Genomic DNA, 15,000 nt, shown 5'->3' with positions numbered 1-15,000 from the left:
ACTGCCCTAATGGATCTATTTTAATTGGCAGAATTTTCAACTTGTCTACATTGTTGTTGGTGGTTCTCTGCACCAAAAAAGAAAAAAAAAAAAGAAAATGAGCTTGAATAACCGATTTATGAAATAGCAATGCTTTTTGCTGCGAATAACAATTCACATCTTATCCTTTTTGATGAATACAATTAATATGCCTATATATTCCGCGATAAATTTTCGATAGTATACATTCCCAGATATTTAAAAACATGAGTTTTTAAAGGCTGTATCATTCATATATGCATGATGGAAATCACCATTTACATTATTCCTTTTCTTAAATCTTTGTTTACTGTCAATTATCATATTTTAACACTTTGAAACATTTAAGACCAACTTATTAATGTTCAACCATTTTGAGATGTCCTTCGATAATAATTCATCCGTTGTCAGTATTGTGGTACTGTAAGTCAGTATAATATACTGTAACAAATAGGTTGCCTTTCGTCGCCATGGCCATCATTAGGGACGTGTGTGTGTGTGTGCGTGTGTGTGAGTGTGTGTGTGTGTATGTGTGTGTACAGATCCCTGAGTCACTGCGAGTCAGTCCAACTATATGAACAAATTCCTTGAGTGGATTAATTTGTACTTGATATCATTATATAGATCGAAGCAGTACCCTTTTCATACTGACGAACATTGATGCACTCTGGCCTGATCATACATCTGATACAAAGTGAAAGATAACAAATGAGCCCAGATTATCTTCTTCTTTTTTTAAGACTAAACATGTATTACTTCCATCTAAGCCTGACTAACTTGGGTGTTCTTCCATTAGACGCTGGTATACAACAAAAAGGCTCTGTTTGTAACAATTGTTTAATCGTAATTGTTTGATCATGAGAGACTTACCAAATTAGATATCGTCCAAGCAGTTGGTGACACCATGTATTAAATTCGCGCTTGTGTATCGATCTGTCTGATTTCTGTCTACAAAAAGCATCTGTCTATCTACAATGTATCTATCTATCTATCTATTTATCTGTTTATCTCTCTGTCTATCTCTCTATCTCATCTATAGACATCGCTAAGGTCCAAAAGTAATTCGCATCTTTGCAACTGATTGACAAATTGCCCTACATCGACGTAAATAAGCACTGAACTGATCAATGTTTTAGTAGTAGCCATGATAAAAAATCATGGGCGTACATACTCGAGCAGGATTCGAACCTACGACCTCCTGATCACCGGACAGGCGTCATCTCCACTAGACCGCCGAGTTTTCGCCCGACATCAAGTGTTGGTTCTAATCCTTATAGCATGCAGAGGGTACTGCTTTATTATTCAAATTCATGAAATTCTTCCGTTGAGATGTTTTCTCGACGGAAGAATTTCATGAATTTGAATAATTCGCATCTTGTTAAACGAAACCACATTTTTGGTAGTTTATTAGGTCCATCAGCAATAATACTAACAGTTTTGGCTACAACAAGGTATTCGTATGTCCTGTTCTGTGTATTTCATATCACCGTGCCTTTACAGTGAACATACAACACATTGAAGTTCATATCCGTCAACATACGGCCTGCACGGTAAGCCACCGCCTGTACCGCATATGCCCTCTACGGGGAAAAGGGTTGAGCTCATCGCATCTTCGGCCGATGTGCCCGGTCGTTCGACGGCATCATGATCCACACAGATGTAGGACGTTCGCATCTTTATTATATACAGGAGAGGTAGAACATGATGGGAGTGCAATGGGAGTGCAATGATTTTCATAATGAACAAGCATTCAAACTAACATACATTTTAAAAATGAACCACAACACTGAGTTGCTGCGACGTGGATCCAGGCTATTGTCAAAGACCCCCGATATCACTTTCAAAGACAGAATCTCTTCTCTTTAATCGAGCTTATAACGGTTGATATTACGAGTTACGTTTTAGATTGCTACACGCACTTCGAATAATGAATATCAATGCCTAGGACCTATCATAGAGAACGTAGAGAAACCAGTGCCTCAGTTTGCAGCACTTTGACTCACTAGGTGTTTTGTATTATCCAAAAAATCAGATCCATTTTGTGTGTGTGTGTGTGTGTGTGTGTGTGTTTGACTACGGCTATTTAAAGGAGCAGTTTAATCTACAGAGGGATATATTCACATTAAAAAAAAAATGACACTTACCAGGTTGTGTCTGGCAGCCATAACGAAACCGTTGTACTCCTTCGTCCAGTTGGTCGGACAACTTGCCGTCCCAGGGACCATGAGAATATTTTGTCGGCCTTTCGTCAAACAAGAAACACATGGCACGTCCTGTAGAGTGTGGAGGGATACAATTCAGAAACTTAAGTGAAAAGCATACACAGTGTTGTCATCACGTTCTGAAAACTGCATAGGATAGAAGTAGGGGGTGGTGAAGGTGGAGATGTACAGTAGTGATCTTTAGATCTGCGAAGCAGAACACCATTTTTGCCTAATTAGCGTTGTCTTAAGTCTAAAGTCTGAAGCCTAAAGTTTAAAGTTCGCTATTGAATATTAACCCTTGCCCCTCCCCCCCCCCCCCCCCCCGTTTACTCTACTTGGACATCAAGAACCGAATATTACAGTCCATCATGACATGTCCTCGTGAAATCCATAAAAGAATTTACCTTATTGATTTGTTAAGAGTTACTGATGGTAAATATAGTATTTTAAAGCTTCGTTCCGGTATAGGCCTACAACGTATAGCTCTGAAAAGCAATGCACACAAAAGTTTCATTTCAATACTTTAACTTATTTCCTTTTCATATATTGCTTGTCATCTCACCATTAGAAAAGCCACAAAACAGTAGTTATCCCTACTATTCTAACACATTAATTCAAATATTCTGTATTAGCTTGTATGACAAACCTGGCAGATAACTCACTCAAATCTTTATATACATTATCTGGTTGGGCCCCGTTTTAACTACAGAAACTATGATAACGGACGTTGGGTGAACCGTTGACTTATACATCTAGAAATTTCATCACAAAATTATACCTGAATTGTGTTACATAACTCCATTCAAAGAGTCCTCCTTTCTAACTGTCTACAGGTAACAATTCCAAATTAGGAGATATACTAGTAGGCCAAATCTTAAGAGCAATTGATAAACTTCCACGCAGTTATACCATTGATTTTCTTGACATGATGCAAAAATCTTGCCAATCCTTCAAGTTAGAAGAAAGCTTGGTCCGAATTTTTAAGTCTTAGTTTTAATGTCTTCATATTCACGACTACCATTTATTATAATACCAATAAGACATACTAATGAGTCATTCACTTTAATTGGACAATAAGTCTCAAAATGCACACTGCTTCTTGAAAGCGAACTAATGATCTCCAATATAACTCTCTGATAATATTTCTTCAAATCAGCCAACTTCTTAAATACTTAATCCGCAAAATCCACCATGAACACGTTCAGATATGCCATTGATACCTTACAAGATTATACATCAAGGCGTATGATACAATCGATTATGAACTATTGCAACAGTTACACAAACTAAAGTTGGATACGTGAGAAGGCTTTTGGCATAATTTGGGGTCTACTTGGCGGACAGGCACCAGTAGATCGCTTCGAATGGCTCAATGAGGCTATCCCTCATCAAAACAATATTATAACAAATTCGTATCAAGGAATACAAGAGGCATCCACAACCTTACACTGATCTTTCAAAAGTGTTCACTTGGGGTGACTCTTTCACAGTTGCTTTCTAGTAAGATTAAATACTTGATTGCTGCATGGGATCCATACAGACTATCTCACATTAACGTACTTGAGCGTGTTCAGAAGAGGTTTGTTAGATTATTGTTTCGTGACTGGGGAACAAGTTATGATACGTTGTTGCAAAAGATACAATTCTCGAAATTAATCACAAGACGTAAGTATTTCAGACTTATAATGTTCAGACTTACAAAATGATAAATGATATAGTGAACACTGGACAACAAAGAATTACACGAGAGAACAGATTTGGTAGAAATGATCATTAAGAAAGCATATATCCCGTTTGCAATAACTGATTATTTCAAATGTTCTTTTTATCTCAAGACTTCACAAGAATGGAATTCATTGCCAAGCAACATTGTAGCCAGTACATCTCTTTCTCGCTTTAAATATTTATTAAGACAGTTTTTATGTATGTGAATTCATTTTACAATGTATTATGTATAACATATAAGTCTCATTTGGTGAATCTCTAACCTTATTTTGTCTGGTGCAATATTAATGTGTATATACTATGATATAGACTTTTTTTTTATATATTCATCCATGTTTTAATATTCCGCTAGTATGCCCTGCAATATGGTTTGTTGTTTTAGATGATTATTCCTCTCTTGCAATATCACTTATTTACATATTTATACTGGTTCCCCATTTTTTGTGCAATATATAGCTGTTCCGAAGGCCAGAGTTTGATTTCATTGTCATTTTACAATAACTGTATTATATCTATACCTATATGTATCTAGATTTTTGTATTTCAATGTTCCGATCATAATTTTTAATTTGCTTAATTTGGTGATGATGTACTTCAGGGGTGCAGACATGCATGGGTATTCGTACCTTTTTTTGCACCCCTAGACATGCTGTTTTTAATTTGTCTGAATAAATACAATACAACAATTGACTGACTAGGAAAGGATTTAAAATTAATTGAGACTTTGTGGTCCCCTTTAGATTTCTATAACTGTGAAAGATACATGTGGACTATAACGTCAGTTTTTCGTTGATTAGGGCGAGTTCTCGAATGAAAAAAAACTCATGTTGTCCCCTCTTGATAGTGTGCTCAGTGTTCATTAGGGAACCATGTTTCTATGCCCGTAAATGTATAGGTGTAATAATAGGATACTCTTTGGAATGGGATTGTAATATCCTTATCCTGATCAGAATGAATGAAAGAAAGATATCTTGTCCGAATACATGTAATTGGCAGTGACGAGCAATGTTAGCTCCTCGAAAGTATTGAGCTGTACTCACGTGACCATGTAAATTTGTCTGGTGGCCGAAATTGATGCCATTCCTGTACTCCGCACCGAAGATCTTTGATCGCGCATCTTGTCGTCCACCCACGACCATACTGTATTCAGGGTCAGAGGTCAAACACAGGTAGTTGCTGCCACCTCCTGGATTCTGCGTAGCGCTGCTTCCAGAGGCTGTCACTCCTGCATGTACACAATTATAAGAGAATGAAACAAAGAATAAGGTTAATAGTTATTAACGCTGGGGACCAAATATCACAGAACATAATATCACAGCCATTCTATTCCATCATCTATCTCTCTCTCTCTCTCTCTCTCTCTCTGGTTCATCTTGCCGTTGCAAATACGGTTAGTTTTGGAAGAGAACAAGCTCTTGTAAGTATGAAACATTATAACGTTAATAAAAGTGAGATAGAGTAAAGAAACACTGACACTTGTTTTTCTCGAACGCTTTTATCTATCGAAGGTAGGAGCTAGGACTCCTGTTCGTTTGTTCAAGGGTCCAATGCTACAGACACCATATTGCTATTTCGAAGTTTATCTCGATTTTAATGGATATGTACATGATTCCACGCTTTCCATAAAGTAGTTAGTTTTTTTTTTTTTTTTTTTTTTTTACTGTAGTTCGTTGATCAAAGTAATTGGTTATTACCTAAATAGATGAGAGATGATGTATCGGGGCACTCCGTGACACCCCAACGAATGTAGTTGTTTCCTGAAGAGACTAGTTGGGATCTACCATCAGCTGGTCCCTGACATCATTTAAAGAAAGAAAGATATAATTAGTCTTATCAACAGAAGAAACGTGTAAAAGGAATAATAGGAACACATACATGCGTCCAAGTTATCAGATAGCGACAGATACACATGAAAGGAACTTTGGATTTGGACACACACTTAAGAAACGACTCACACATTGACTAATTCTCTCCTATCTCTCTCTCTCTCGATCATTCTCTCTCTTCATACATGTACCACTGTGATAATAGGCTCTACTTTTTACTGTCAACAAAAATAGCGTCTTCCTCTGAAAGGCAGGTGTTAGAATAGCAGACAGGTAAACCACTTAAAAGCACATTATTTCAAGTTTTAAAGTTTAAGAATGAGTTGAAATGGAGCCAGTAGCAAGAGATCATCATGCTAATTAACTCACATCATGCTACTTGTTTCGGTACAGTCGTATAAGTCACAACCCTAGTACCAAGGATCAATCACTAGCTGGTCACTAGTGACAAGGATCAATCACTGGTCACTACTACCAAAGATCAATCACTGGTCACTAGTACCACGGATCAATCACTACTCACTACTACCAAAGATCAATCACTACTCACTACTACCAAAGATCAATCACTGGTCACTACTACCAAAGATCAATCACTGGTCACTACTACCAAAGACCAATCAGTGGTCACTAGTACCAAGGATCAATTACACTAGCTGGTCACTAGTGACAAGGATCAATCACTGGTCACTACTACCAAAATCAATCACTGGTCACCACTACCAAAGATCAATCACTGGTCACTACTACCAAAGATCAATCACTACTCACTACTACCAAAGATCAATTACTGGTCACTGGTACCAAGGATCAATCACTGGTCACTACAGTATAGGTACCAAGGATCAATACTGGTCACTATACTACCAAAGTTCAATCACTTGTCACTAGTACCAAGGATCAATGACTGGTCACTAGTGCCAAGGATCAATCACTAGCTGGTCACTAGTGACAAGGATCAATCACTGGTCACTACTACCAAAGATCAATCACTGGTCACTAGTACCACGGATCAATCAGTGGTCAATAATAACAAGGATCAAAAGCTTGTCACTAGTACCAAAGATCAATGACTGGTCACTAGTACCAAAGATCAACCACTCGCTGGTCACTAGTGACAAGGATCAATCACTACTCACTACTACCAAAATCAATTACTGGTCACTAGTACCACGGATCAATCACTACTCACTACTACCAAAGATCAATCACTACTCACTTCTACCGAAGATCAATCACTGGTCACTAATACCAAAGATCAATCACTGGTCACTACTACCAAAGATCAATCACTGGTCACTAATACCAAAGATCAATCACGGGTCACTACTACCAAAGATCAATCACTACTCACTACTACCAAAGATCAATCACTGGTCACTGGTACCAAGGATCAATCACTTGTCAATAGTACCTAGGATCAATCACTGGTCACTAGATATAGTACCAAGGATCAATCACTAGCCACTAGTACCAAAGTTCAATGACTGGTCACTAGCACCAAGGATCAATCATGATCATTTCGTTTTGGGAAGAGAGGATATACAAACACAGAAGAACATTTGATATTAAATCAATCCAAATGTTCGCTAAAGACGAGAATTCAGGAAATGTTTGTTATTTTTCATTTCAACATTTCAGAACCTTTAACGATTCTGCTGGATGTAATCAACATGCAAGGATTAGTTGAAAAGATAAGGAATGCAAACATGTTAGGGGTCTATAAGTCAGAACCCTAGTAAAGGTTACTTGATTGTAGAGCATGACATCACTGTATAATGGATGTGACCATTTTCCTTTTGTTTATTTCTTTATTCTAGCGAATATCTTCCTAGGATCACGCAAAATATTCTGAAATCGTTAAAGTCTAATTTATTCAAAATCTCATCACTATCTTATCATATCTTATTATGTCCGCTTGTAAATGAAATAAATGTTCACCAGAAATGGAGGGGGAAAAGTGTGATTTTCCTATTCACCAAATAATACTTGAAAACATTGGACTTTAAATTGATATTGAGTATTGTTGAGGATGTTGTTTATTGGCACACAGTGGAGTATATTGAGTATTGTTGAGGATGTTGTTTATTGGCACACAGTGGAGTCTACAGATTTCACTTTTGGCCTCGATAGTTTGGTTATATATCTCCTTGCGAACATGGCTTTGGTTACAAACATGTTAGAAACATTGCTGAGGACAATCATTTTCAGCTCCATGGTTACATCCTGTCCCGGCATCCTGTTTTCTGTTCTCGCTAACAAGAGGCATTTATAAAATATTGGTACTATTTCATACCGATCATTCTTCCTATACACCATAACCTGCTAGTGTCCAGGAAAACATACAGATAGGTTCATACATGGCAACACAGTTGTTGTTGTTGTTGTTGTTGTTGTTGTTGTTGTTTGTGTCAGTAAACTATTCTCCCCGTCAATTACTTTTGACAGTGAAGATAACGCGAAAGATAATCCACAGCCACTACTGAATGAAAGAATTAAAAGAGACAAATACTAGTAAGCCAAACAGTCAGCCACACACACACGTACAAAGGTATAACACACCGATTATACCAGAAGATATTTCACGCTTTCAATTCACTCACCTTAGACTCATACCCTTACTGCCATCTGTTGTTGTCAGAATTAATGTCTGAAAATAATTTCTTTTTGCAGTCTGCTGATTATTGGGAAGATGAATAATTTTGCCATATACTTTTTTGAATAATTCTTCAAACTTCCCTGAGTCTTTTAATGTATAGTCTTTGCGATTATTCATGATATAAAAAAGACTTGAAAACCTTAATTGACTCAGTGAAAACAGTGGTGGTTTTTTTCTGCTTGATGCTATCTTTCACGCAATTTATCTTACGCCCCCCCCCCCTTGAGTATTTTTTTTTTATTTCACCTTCTTTATATTTTTTTTTTGTGTGTGTGTGTGCTGAAACTGCCGTCACCATCAAAGTGTCATAATTGGGTCCTATGACTTCATCATTCGACATTATTACTGGCTGCAGCCATCTTCATTTGAGTTTATTAAAAAAAAAAAAAAAAAATTTAATGTCATGAAAATTACTGAATTACATAACCGTACAAAAATCCGGATGAATGAATGGTATAATAAACAATTTAAGGGTGTCAACACTGGTATGATCTGTGCGATTGAGCTGCAACACTGAATTGCGACCGGCTTTGGTTATTCAGCAAACCAACTCTGAAGAAAGGAGAAGGTTTAATACAGGCCAAACGAGTCATTTACAATCTATCAACATGCATTCATCTATGTGACATACATACTAATATTCATGTGGTTTTAAGCCCATATATATGAAACTATACGTTGATGTGTACAAATAATGTCTGGATAGATGTGTCGTCATTTCATATTCCTGTTCACGGTAAAGCATTTTCGTCTTTACTCATTTTTGCTCAGTCAGACCACTGTAGTTTTAGCTAAGCACGCTAAACTTGCGTCTGTACCTGCTCTTTGCTGGGCGCAATCCTGGACTGTCCGGTGACTTGGGTCTGATTGAGAGTCTTGAGGTCCTCAGCTTGTATCTGTAGTATGGAGCTTGTGTAACTAAGTTTGGCGCTCACCACTATTAGGCCCACTAGGGTCCCGCAGGCAATGAGGACAGCGGCTACAGTGCAATACGGTAGGACCCATCTGTCAGGAGATGAAAAAAAAAAAAAAAAAGAGAGGGAGGGGGTAGCAAGAAAGAGCGGCGAAGAGAAGAAATTGAAAATAAAAATCGCCGTATAGTGAAGCTCACATTACACAAACAGCAACAGAGACTACTTTTTGGTTATAATTGTATTCATTATCAAAGGTCATCTATATGTAGAAGCAACCGTTATGAACTCGACTGTTGTGACTGCATTAGATTTATGATTGTCTAGGTTTGTTCAGGACGTACCATGAACACTAAGAATCTGTATTGTACATGAAATATTATCATCGAAATTTGTGTGAATTCTTACCCATAATGTAAGCGTTGTGTATATTACCTTGTATATACTTTATAGGGAAGTAAACATTATTTTAATAGAACATTGAACAAAAGAAGCAATGACATATTGATACGAATTCCATCGCGGTAACAACCTTTATTTTGTCTATTGTTCACAGTTGCAACGTAAGAGTCGTCTTGAGGGTACTCGTAATATAAATGAGGGTACTACCTATATATGAGGGTACTTCTTATATATTTGTGTGGTCACCACATTTTCCCGGTGCACACGGTCCAATGAATAGTGTAACAGTAACATTGTCATGTCATCTTGAGTTAGCTTTTTGTTTGCATTTTAAAACAAGTACTGTAAATATTATGCTTTTTTATCACTACCATCGCATAGAATATGAATAATGACATTTTTCAATGCTTCATAGATTAATTTTGCATAACTACTTTATATCGGTGTAACGATGTTGTTGCTTTTTTCTAATGATAAACGTCCTAAGAGCTTGACTTTTTAGTGAAACACTTTTTCATCGCCATATTTACGATATTGCTTTTTGTTACCACTGGTTACATGGCAAAATGTGCACTGTTCTTTTTTTGTCGCTACAATATTATCCGTACAAATACTTTGTTTTATATTCAAATCATTTAACAGTTGCATTGATAAATGCATCACTATAATGTACTACATGTTTACTTTTATCGATGAAAGTGATAATAATTTAATTGAATTGAAACCGTTTCGAATTTTAGCTGCTTATATTGCCCTCGATCACTGTAATAAATATGTCCCGACAGAACAGCCACGCATGTTGATAATGATACTTCTTTCCTAATACAAAATGTGTTCCTTTTCCAAACATCAAAAATCGCAACACAACAAGTAATGATAGGTATAAAGAAATTCTTTCTATACGCTGCGTTTGGTGTGTTTTCATTTTATATATTGAATGCATCACTTTCATGTCGAGCAAGTTACATAATGACAATGTCAGTTTCAAATGCATTCTTCTCAATAAAGCGTTTAAAATTGATATTCAATTACCAATGTTGTGATAATAGGGGAATTGGAAACGTGTAAAAAATCAATAGTTAAGACTTGGCACAGGAGCTAAAGCTACACTGCTCTCTCTCTCTCTCTCTCTCAAGTTCAAGTTGATTTTATTTCGTCTCCAACAAATTAGGGAATCAATGAATTATTGTTTGCGTATACATATAATATCACGAAATTAGTACAACAATGTCATAAAAATAATAACATGTAATAAAGACACAGGTAAATTATCAACAGAGAAACAAATAAATACTATATTATTATGGTAAACTCAGAGGCAAATTGTCGGAAATGGAGGGGACTGTTCAAAAGCACTTTGTAGTTTGCAATCCCCTCTGTCTCTTTATGTATTTCCTACCTTTTTTATTCTAAAAAAAAAAAACAACACCCAGATACACCTTGATCATGCTATAAGCAATTAAGTGTGTTGTTTTTTCCACCTTTGGAACGTGAGATATCACATACCTGTATTTCTTCAGAACGTCCTTCAGGCACCTGGAGTGGGTTTTGATGTCAAATCGTTTGTATTCGAAAGATACCTGTTCTTGGTGGTTTCCACAGTCCACAGCCGTTGAGGAGGAGGAGTCCACCGAAAACATCGGATTCTCCATGCCTGTCAGAGCTTGGGAGTTTAGCATTTACACTAAACAAGGACAGTCTTGCTTATCGATAATCGAGCTCACTTAGACTCAGGTAGTGAGGTTGATAATACAGTAGTTGACCTTAAAAAGGTGTGCTTGACTGATTTTCACTCGGCTCGCAGCAACCAGTGAACTCAAGGTAATGAGGACGAAGAATGGCGGGAAACGAAAAACTGAAGAATGCTTTTCAGAGCGTGGTTGTATTGAAGGCTGATGATTGTTACCTGAAATATCGTATTTTTATATTCACCCGCTAGACCACGACTCGGATTGATTGATTTCCAGGCATCGAGTCGACTGTTTTCAAACTTCCCGTATAGGTGGAAAAGCTTGTTTCCGTTACAGGAACCCTCCATAAAATATACGCATGCATGTGCTGGTCAAACAAGCAAACTGACATAGACTTTGTTTCAGACTTTCTCCTTTGAACTCAACCATGCACAAATGATTTAAGGAACAAAAAAACAAACAAACAAACAAACAAATAAACAAACAAACAAAAAAGAAAAAAAGAATGGAGAACGAACACTTGAGGCTGATGATTTATAACTTATGAAATCCTAAATCCTGTGGGGGCGCTGTGGCATAGTGGATAAGACTTCCAACTCCCGATTGGAAGACCCGAGTTCAAATCCCGCACAGTGCTTACTTCCTTGGACAAGAATGTTATTGCAAAACAAAAAACAAAAAAATAAAAAAAATGCGTCCATATCAACTTCCAGTTTGCAACCGCTGACGTACTTTACTCTTTTCAAAACAAACATCTGTATAGAAATAATGGGGAAAGCGCTGTGCAATACCAGAGTGCTAGAGCGGACGAACCGGAAAAAAAGGAACAAACATCTGGAGGAAAAGGTAACAGCAGCGAAATGGAAAAGGAAGTTTAATCCATAAAGATTAGATCAGCCGTCATGCTGTTGAAGTAAACAATTCCGAACGTTTCTCCACGAGGAACAACTTCCACATCGTGGGCGTCCTTGAAGCCAAGGACAATGTCAAAGACAATGCTCGGGAAGATTACCCTAAGATTGTGGAGAAGATCATGAAGGAAAAGTTTGGCATAAATACCAAAGTTAAACGAGTTGATGACTGACCAAGACATATTCTGGTAAAAACGGTGACATATCGTGATAGAGTTGACATCATGAAAAGTGCACGGAAAAGTCTTGCAAATCTTGCAAATGCTACGTCATTGAAACCTGACTTGGAGGAGAAGAAAGAGTGGGGGAGAAAATGAAAAAGTTTTACGCGAAAGGGACCAAATTACGTTTCTTTGCAGGGAAATGGCGCACCAATAAAAGCATCCCCTACATCAACTTTCAAATTTCTCACGCAACGCAGCTTTAAGCCACTTCAACCATTTCCCATTGCTTTGTTATTCACATAAATTATAGAGTAGCACGTGCATTCTTTATAATCTGTACTTTTATTATGTTGCCATAATAATTATTGCCTGTGTTTTTAATTCGTTCAGCTGCTTTTCTCAGCTCGTGTACTCTTTATCTGCACGCTTTACTCTCTGTTACTTCGATCTGTTCTGCATAACCTTAGAGTCGTCACGTTCAGCTCATGCATTTTTTGCAAACTATATCGTGTATCTCAGCAAATCTTGGTATCTTCACTAGAAATAAACTACATGTATTAATTTTTTGTTCACGATAACTTAAGTTTTGATTTGATATCTTTTCATGTATTCGACAGTTTCACAAGATTGGCAAAGAATGTAAAATTACGTATTTGAAAATTTCTCAGTATTTCTTTTTTCTTAGTCTTTGACCCAATTTATCGTTAACTTTTTTTTTATTAATATGGCATAAAACAAAGTTTTAATTATCTTTTCATACAAACCAGCAAAGCTTTTTAGCAGATTTACATGAATTGGTCTCAATTCAATTTCAATTTCAATTTATTTCGTATTTATCTCTCGATTAAAAAAGTGATTTGACATGAATTGATTTAATCGTCTTTATAAGTTTATTTCCTGACCTTGTTTGTGTAGTATATGTTTTCTTTGTACTTTTTATCATTGCAAATCAGACACAATTCAGCCGTTTGGGTGCGAAGTTTGATGATTAATAAACCCATTCAATACACCTCTCTCAATACACCCCGACATTTGGCAGGAGGATAAGTTATTAAAGTGTGAATCTGATGATACACCCTTCTGCCAAATATTCAAACACGTACCGGGGGAGTAAAGGAGGCATCCTACTGCTTCCATTTTTGCACATTCGACATACCCTTGCACTGGCAAAGGGTGTATTTAGACATGCCATTCTCCCTAGTTCTAAAGCACTCTCACGTGTATTATTTAATTCGGAAAAATTATGAAAATGGCGTATATAGAGATACACCCTTCTGTAAATTCATGTAACAGTTGTGCCTTTTTGCCAAATGAAGAAGGTGATTGCTAAAAATGTAGGAAATAGCCCTAAATATCTTGAGAAAACAAATTTCCATGAATAGTCAGAATTGGTTAAATGGGTATTTCGGCATTGAGAACCTACCCAAGAAGAGAGAGAGAGAGAGAGAGAGAGAGAGAAAGGAAAAAAGATATGCTAGCATTATTTCAAAGGCATTCAGAACATAGCCGTATTTCAAACGGTATATATGTATATATACATGGTATGACATTGGTGAGAGTGTAAACTCTTACAGTCTAATGGTTCGTAACTTCTTTACCCATTACTCCATGACGAGAACTGTATGAGGAACTCTGGAGTAAATGTGAAAGGCAAATATTCAACCACAGGTCTCGCAAATAAATGAAACGGCCGATGCAAAGCAATTTCACGTTGGCCTGTGTTGATATAATAATACCCTAATCATCAATTATATGGCAAGTATAGAAAACATGAATATGCTCTTTATACTTTATAACTATTTACAATAAGTAACAAGGAAAAGTAGAAATTACGTGGTGCGTAATATATGTCCCCGCCGGAAGTAGCATTTTGTAGCAAAATGTACAATATAGGTCAAAAATCAAGGTCAATCGTCAAAGAAGTCAAAGGTCAAAATTCTGTGTAGAAGTTTTGAAGCCCTCACCTAGTGCCATCACATAAAGCAAACGGAATCGAAATCGGGTTAGAAATGGCGAAGGAGTAACATTTTGTAGCCAATGTACAATATAGGTCAAAAATCAAGGTCAAAGGTCAAAGAAGTCAAAGGTCAAAATTCTGTGTAGAAGTTTTGAAGCCCTCACCTAGTGCCACCACATAAAGCAAACGGAATCGAAATCGGGTTAGAAATGGCGAAGGAGTAGCATTTTGTAGCAAAATGTACAATACAGGTCAAAAATCAAGGTCAAAGGTCAAAGAAGTCAAAGGTCAAAATTCTGTGTAGAAGTTAACCTAGTGCCATCACATGAAGCAAACGGAATCGAAATCGGGTTAGAAATGGCGAAGGGGTAGCATTTTGTAGCAAAATGTACAATATAGGTCAAGGGTCAAGGTCAAAGGTCACAACTGAAATTCTGTGTAGAAGTTTCAAAGCTCCCATGTAGTGCTGTCATATAAAGCAAACAGAATCAAAATTGGCTCATAAATGACAGAGAAGTAGCAAATTGAACAT

General features: G+C 36.9%; 1 protein-coding gene across 1 annotated transcript; it reads right to left on the bottom strand.

Moving 5' to 3' along the window:
- Positions 1-1,512: 1,512 nt before the first annotated feature.
- Positions 1,513-11,397, bottom strand: LOC140238524 (uncharacterized). Its single transcript, XM_072318430.1, has 6 exons — positions 11,252-11,397; positions 9,251-9,437; positions 5,642-5,741; positions 4,988-5,172; positions 2,163-2,291; positions 1,513-1,692 (listed from the first exon to the last, which is right to left on the bottom strand). The coding sequence occupies exons 1-6, from the start codon at positions 11,395-11,397 to the stop codon at positions 1,513-1,515; spliced, it is 927 nt and encodes a 308-aa protein (XP_072174531.1).
- Between the last annotated feature and the right edge of the window lie 3,603 nt (positions 11,398-15,000).

Source organism: Diadema setosum, chromosome 2 (genome assembly GCF_964275005.1).
Source record: "Diadema setosum chromosome 2, eeDiaSeto1, whole genome shotgun sequence".
NCBI lineage: Eukaryota > Metazoa > Echinodermata > Echinoidea > Diadematoida > Diadematidae > Diadema > Diadema setosum.
The sequence above is the reverse complement of the archived record's forward strand: the minus strand, read 5'-3'. Positions and strand labels throughout refer to the sequence as shown.

What these genes read in the sequence shown, in the direction of transcription:
- LOC140238524 (XM_072318430.1), bottom strand. Translation starts at nt 11,397, where the DNA reads ATGGAGAATCCGATGTTTTCGGTGGACTCCTCCTCCTCAACGGCTGTG. An exon ending in TTGCGCCCAGCAAAGAGCAG is followed by an intron (nt 5,742 to 9,250) that starts GTACAGACGCAA and finishes AAATGATGTCAG; the next exon opens with GGACCAGCTGATGGTAGATC. An exon ending in TGGCTGCCAGACACAACCTG is followed by an intron (nt 1,693 to 2,162) that starts GTAAGTGTCATT and finishes TATATAATAAAG; the next exon opens with ATGCGAACGTCCTACATCTG.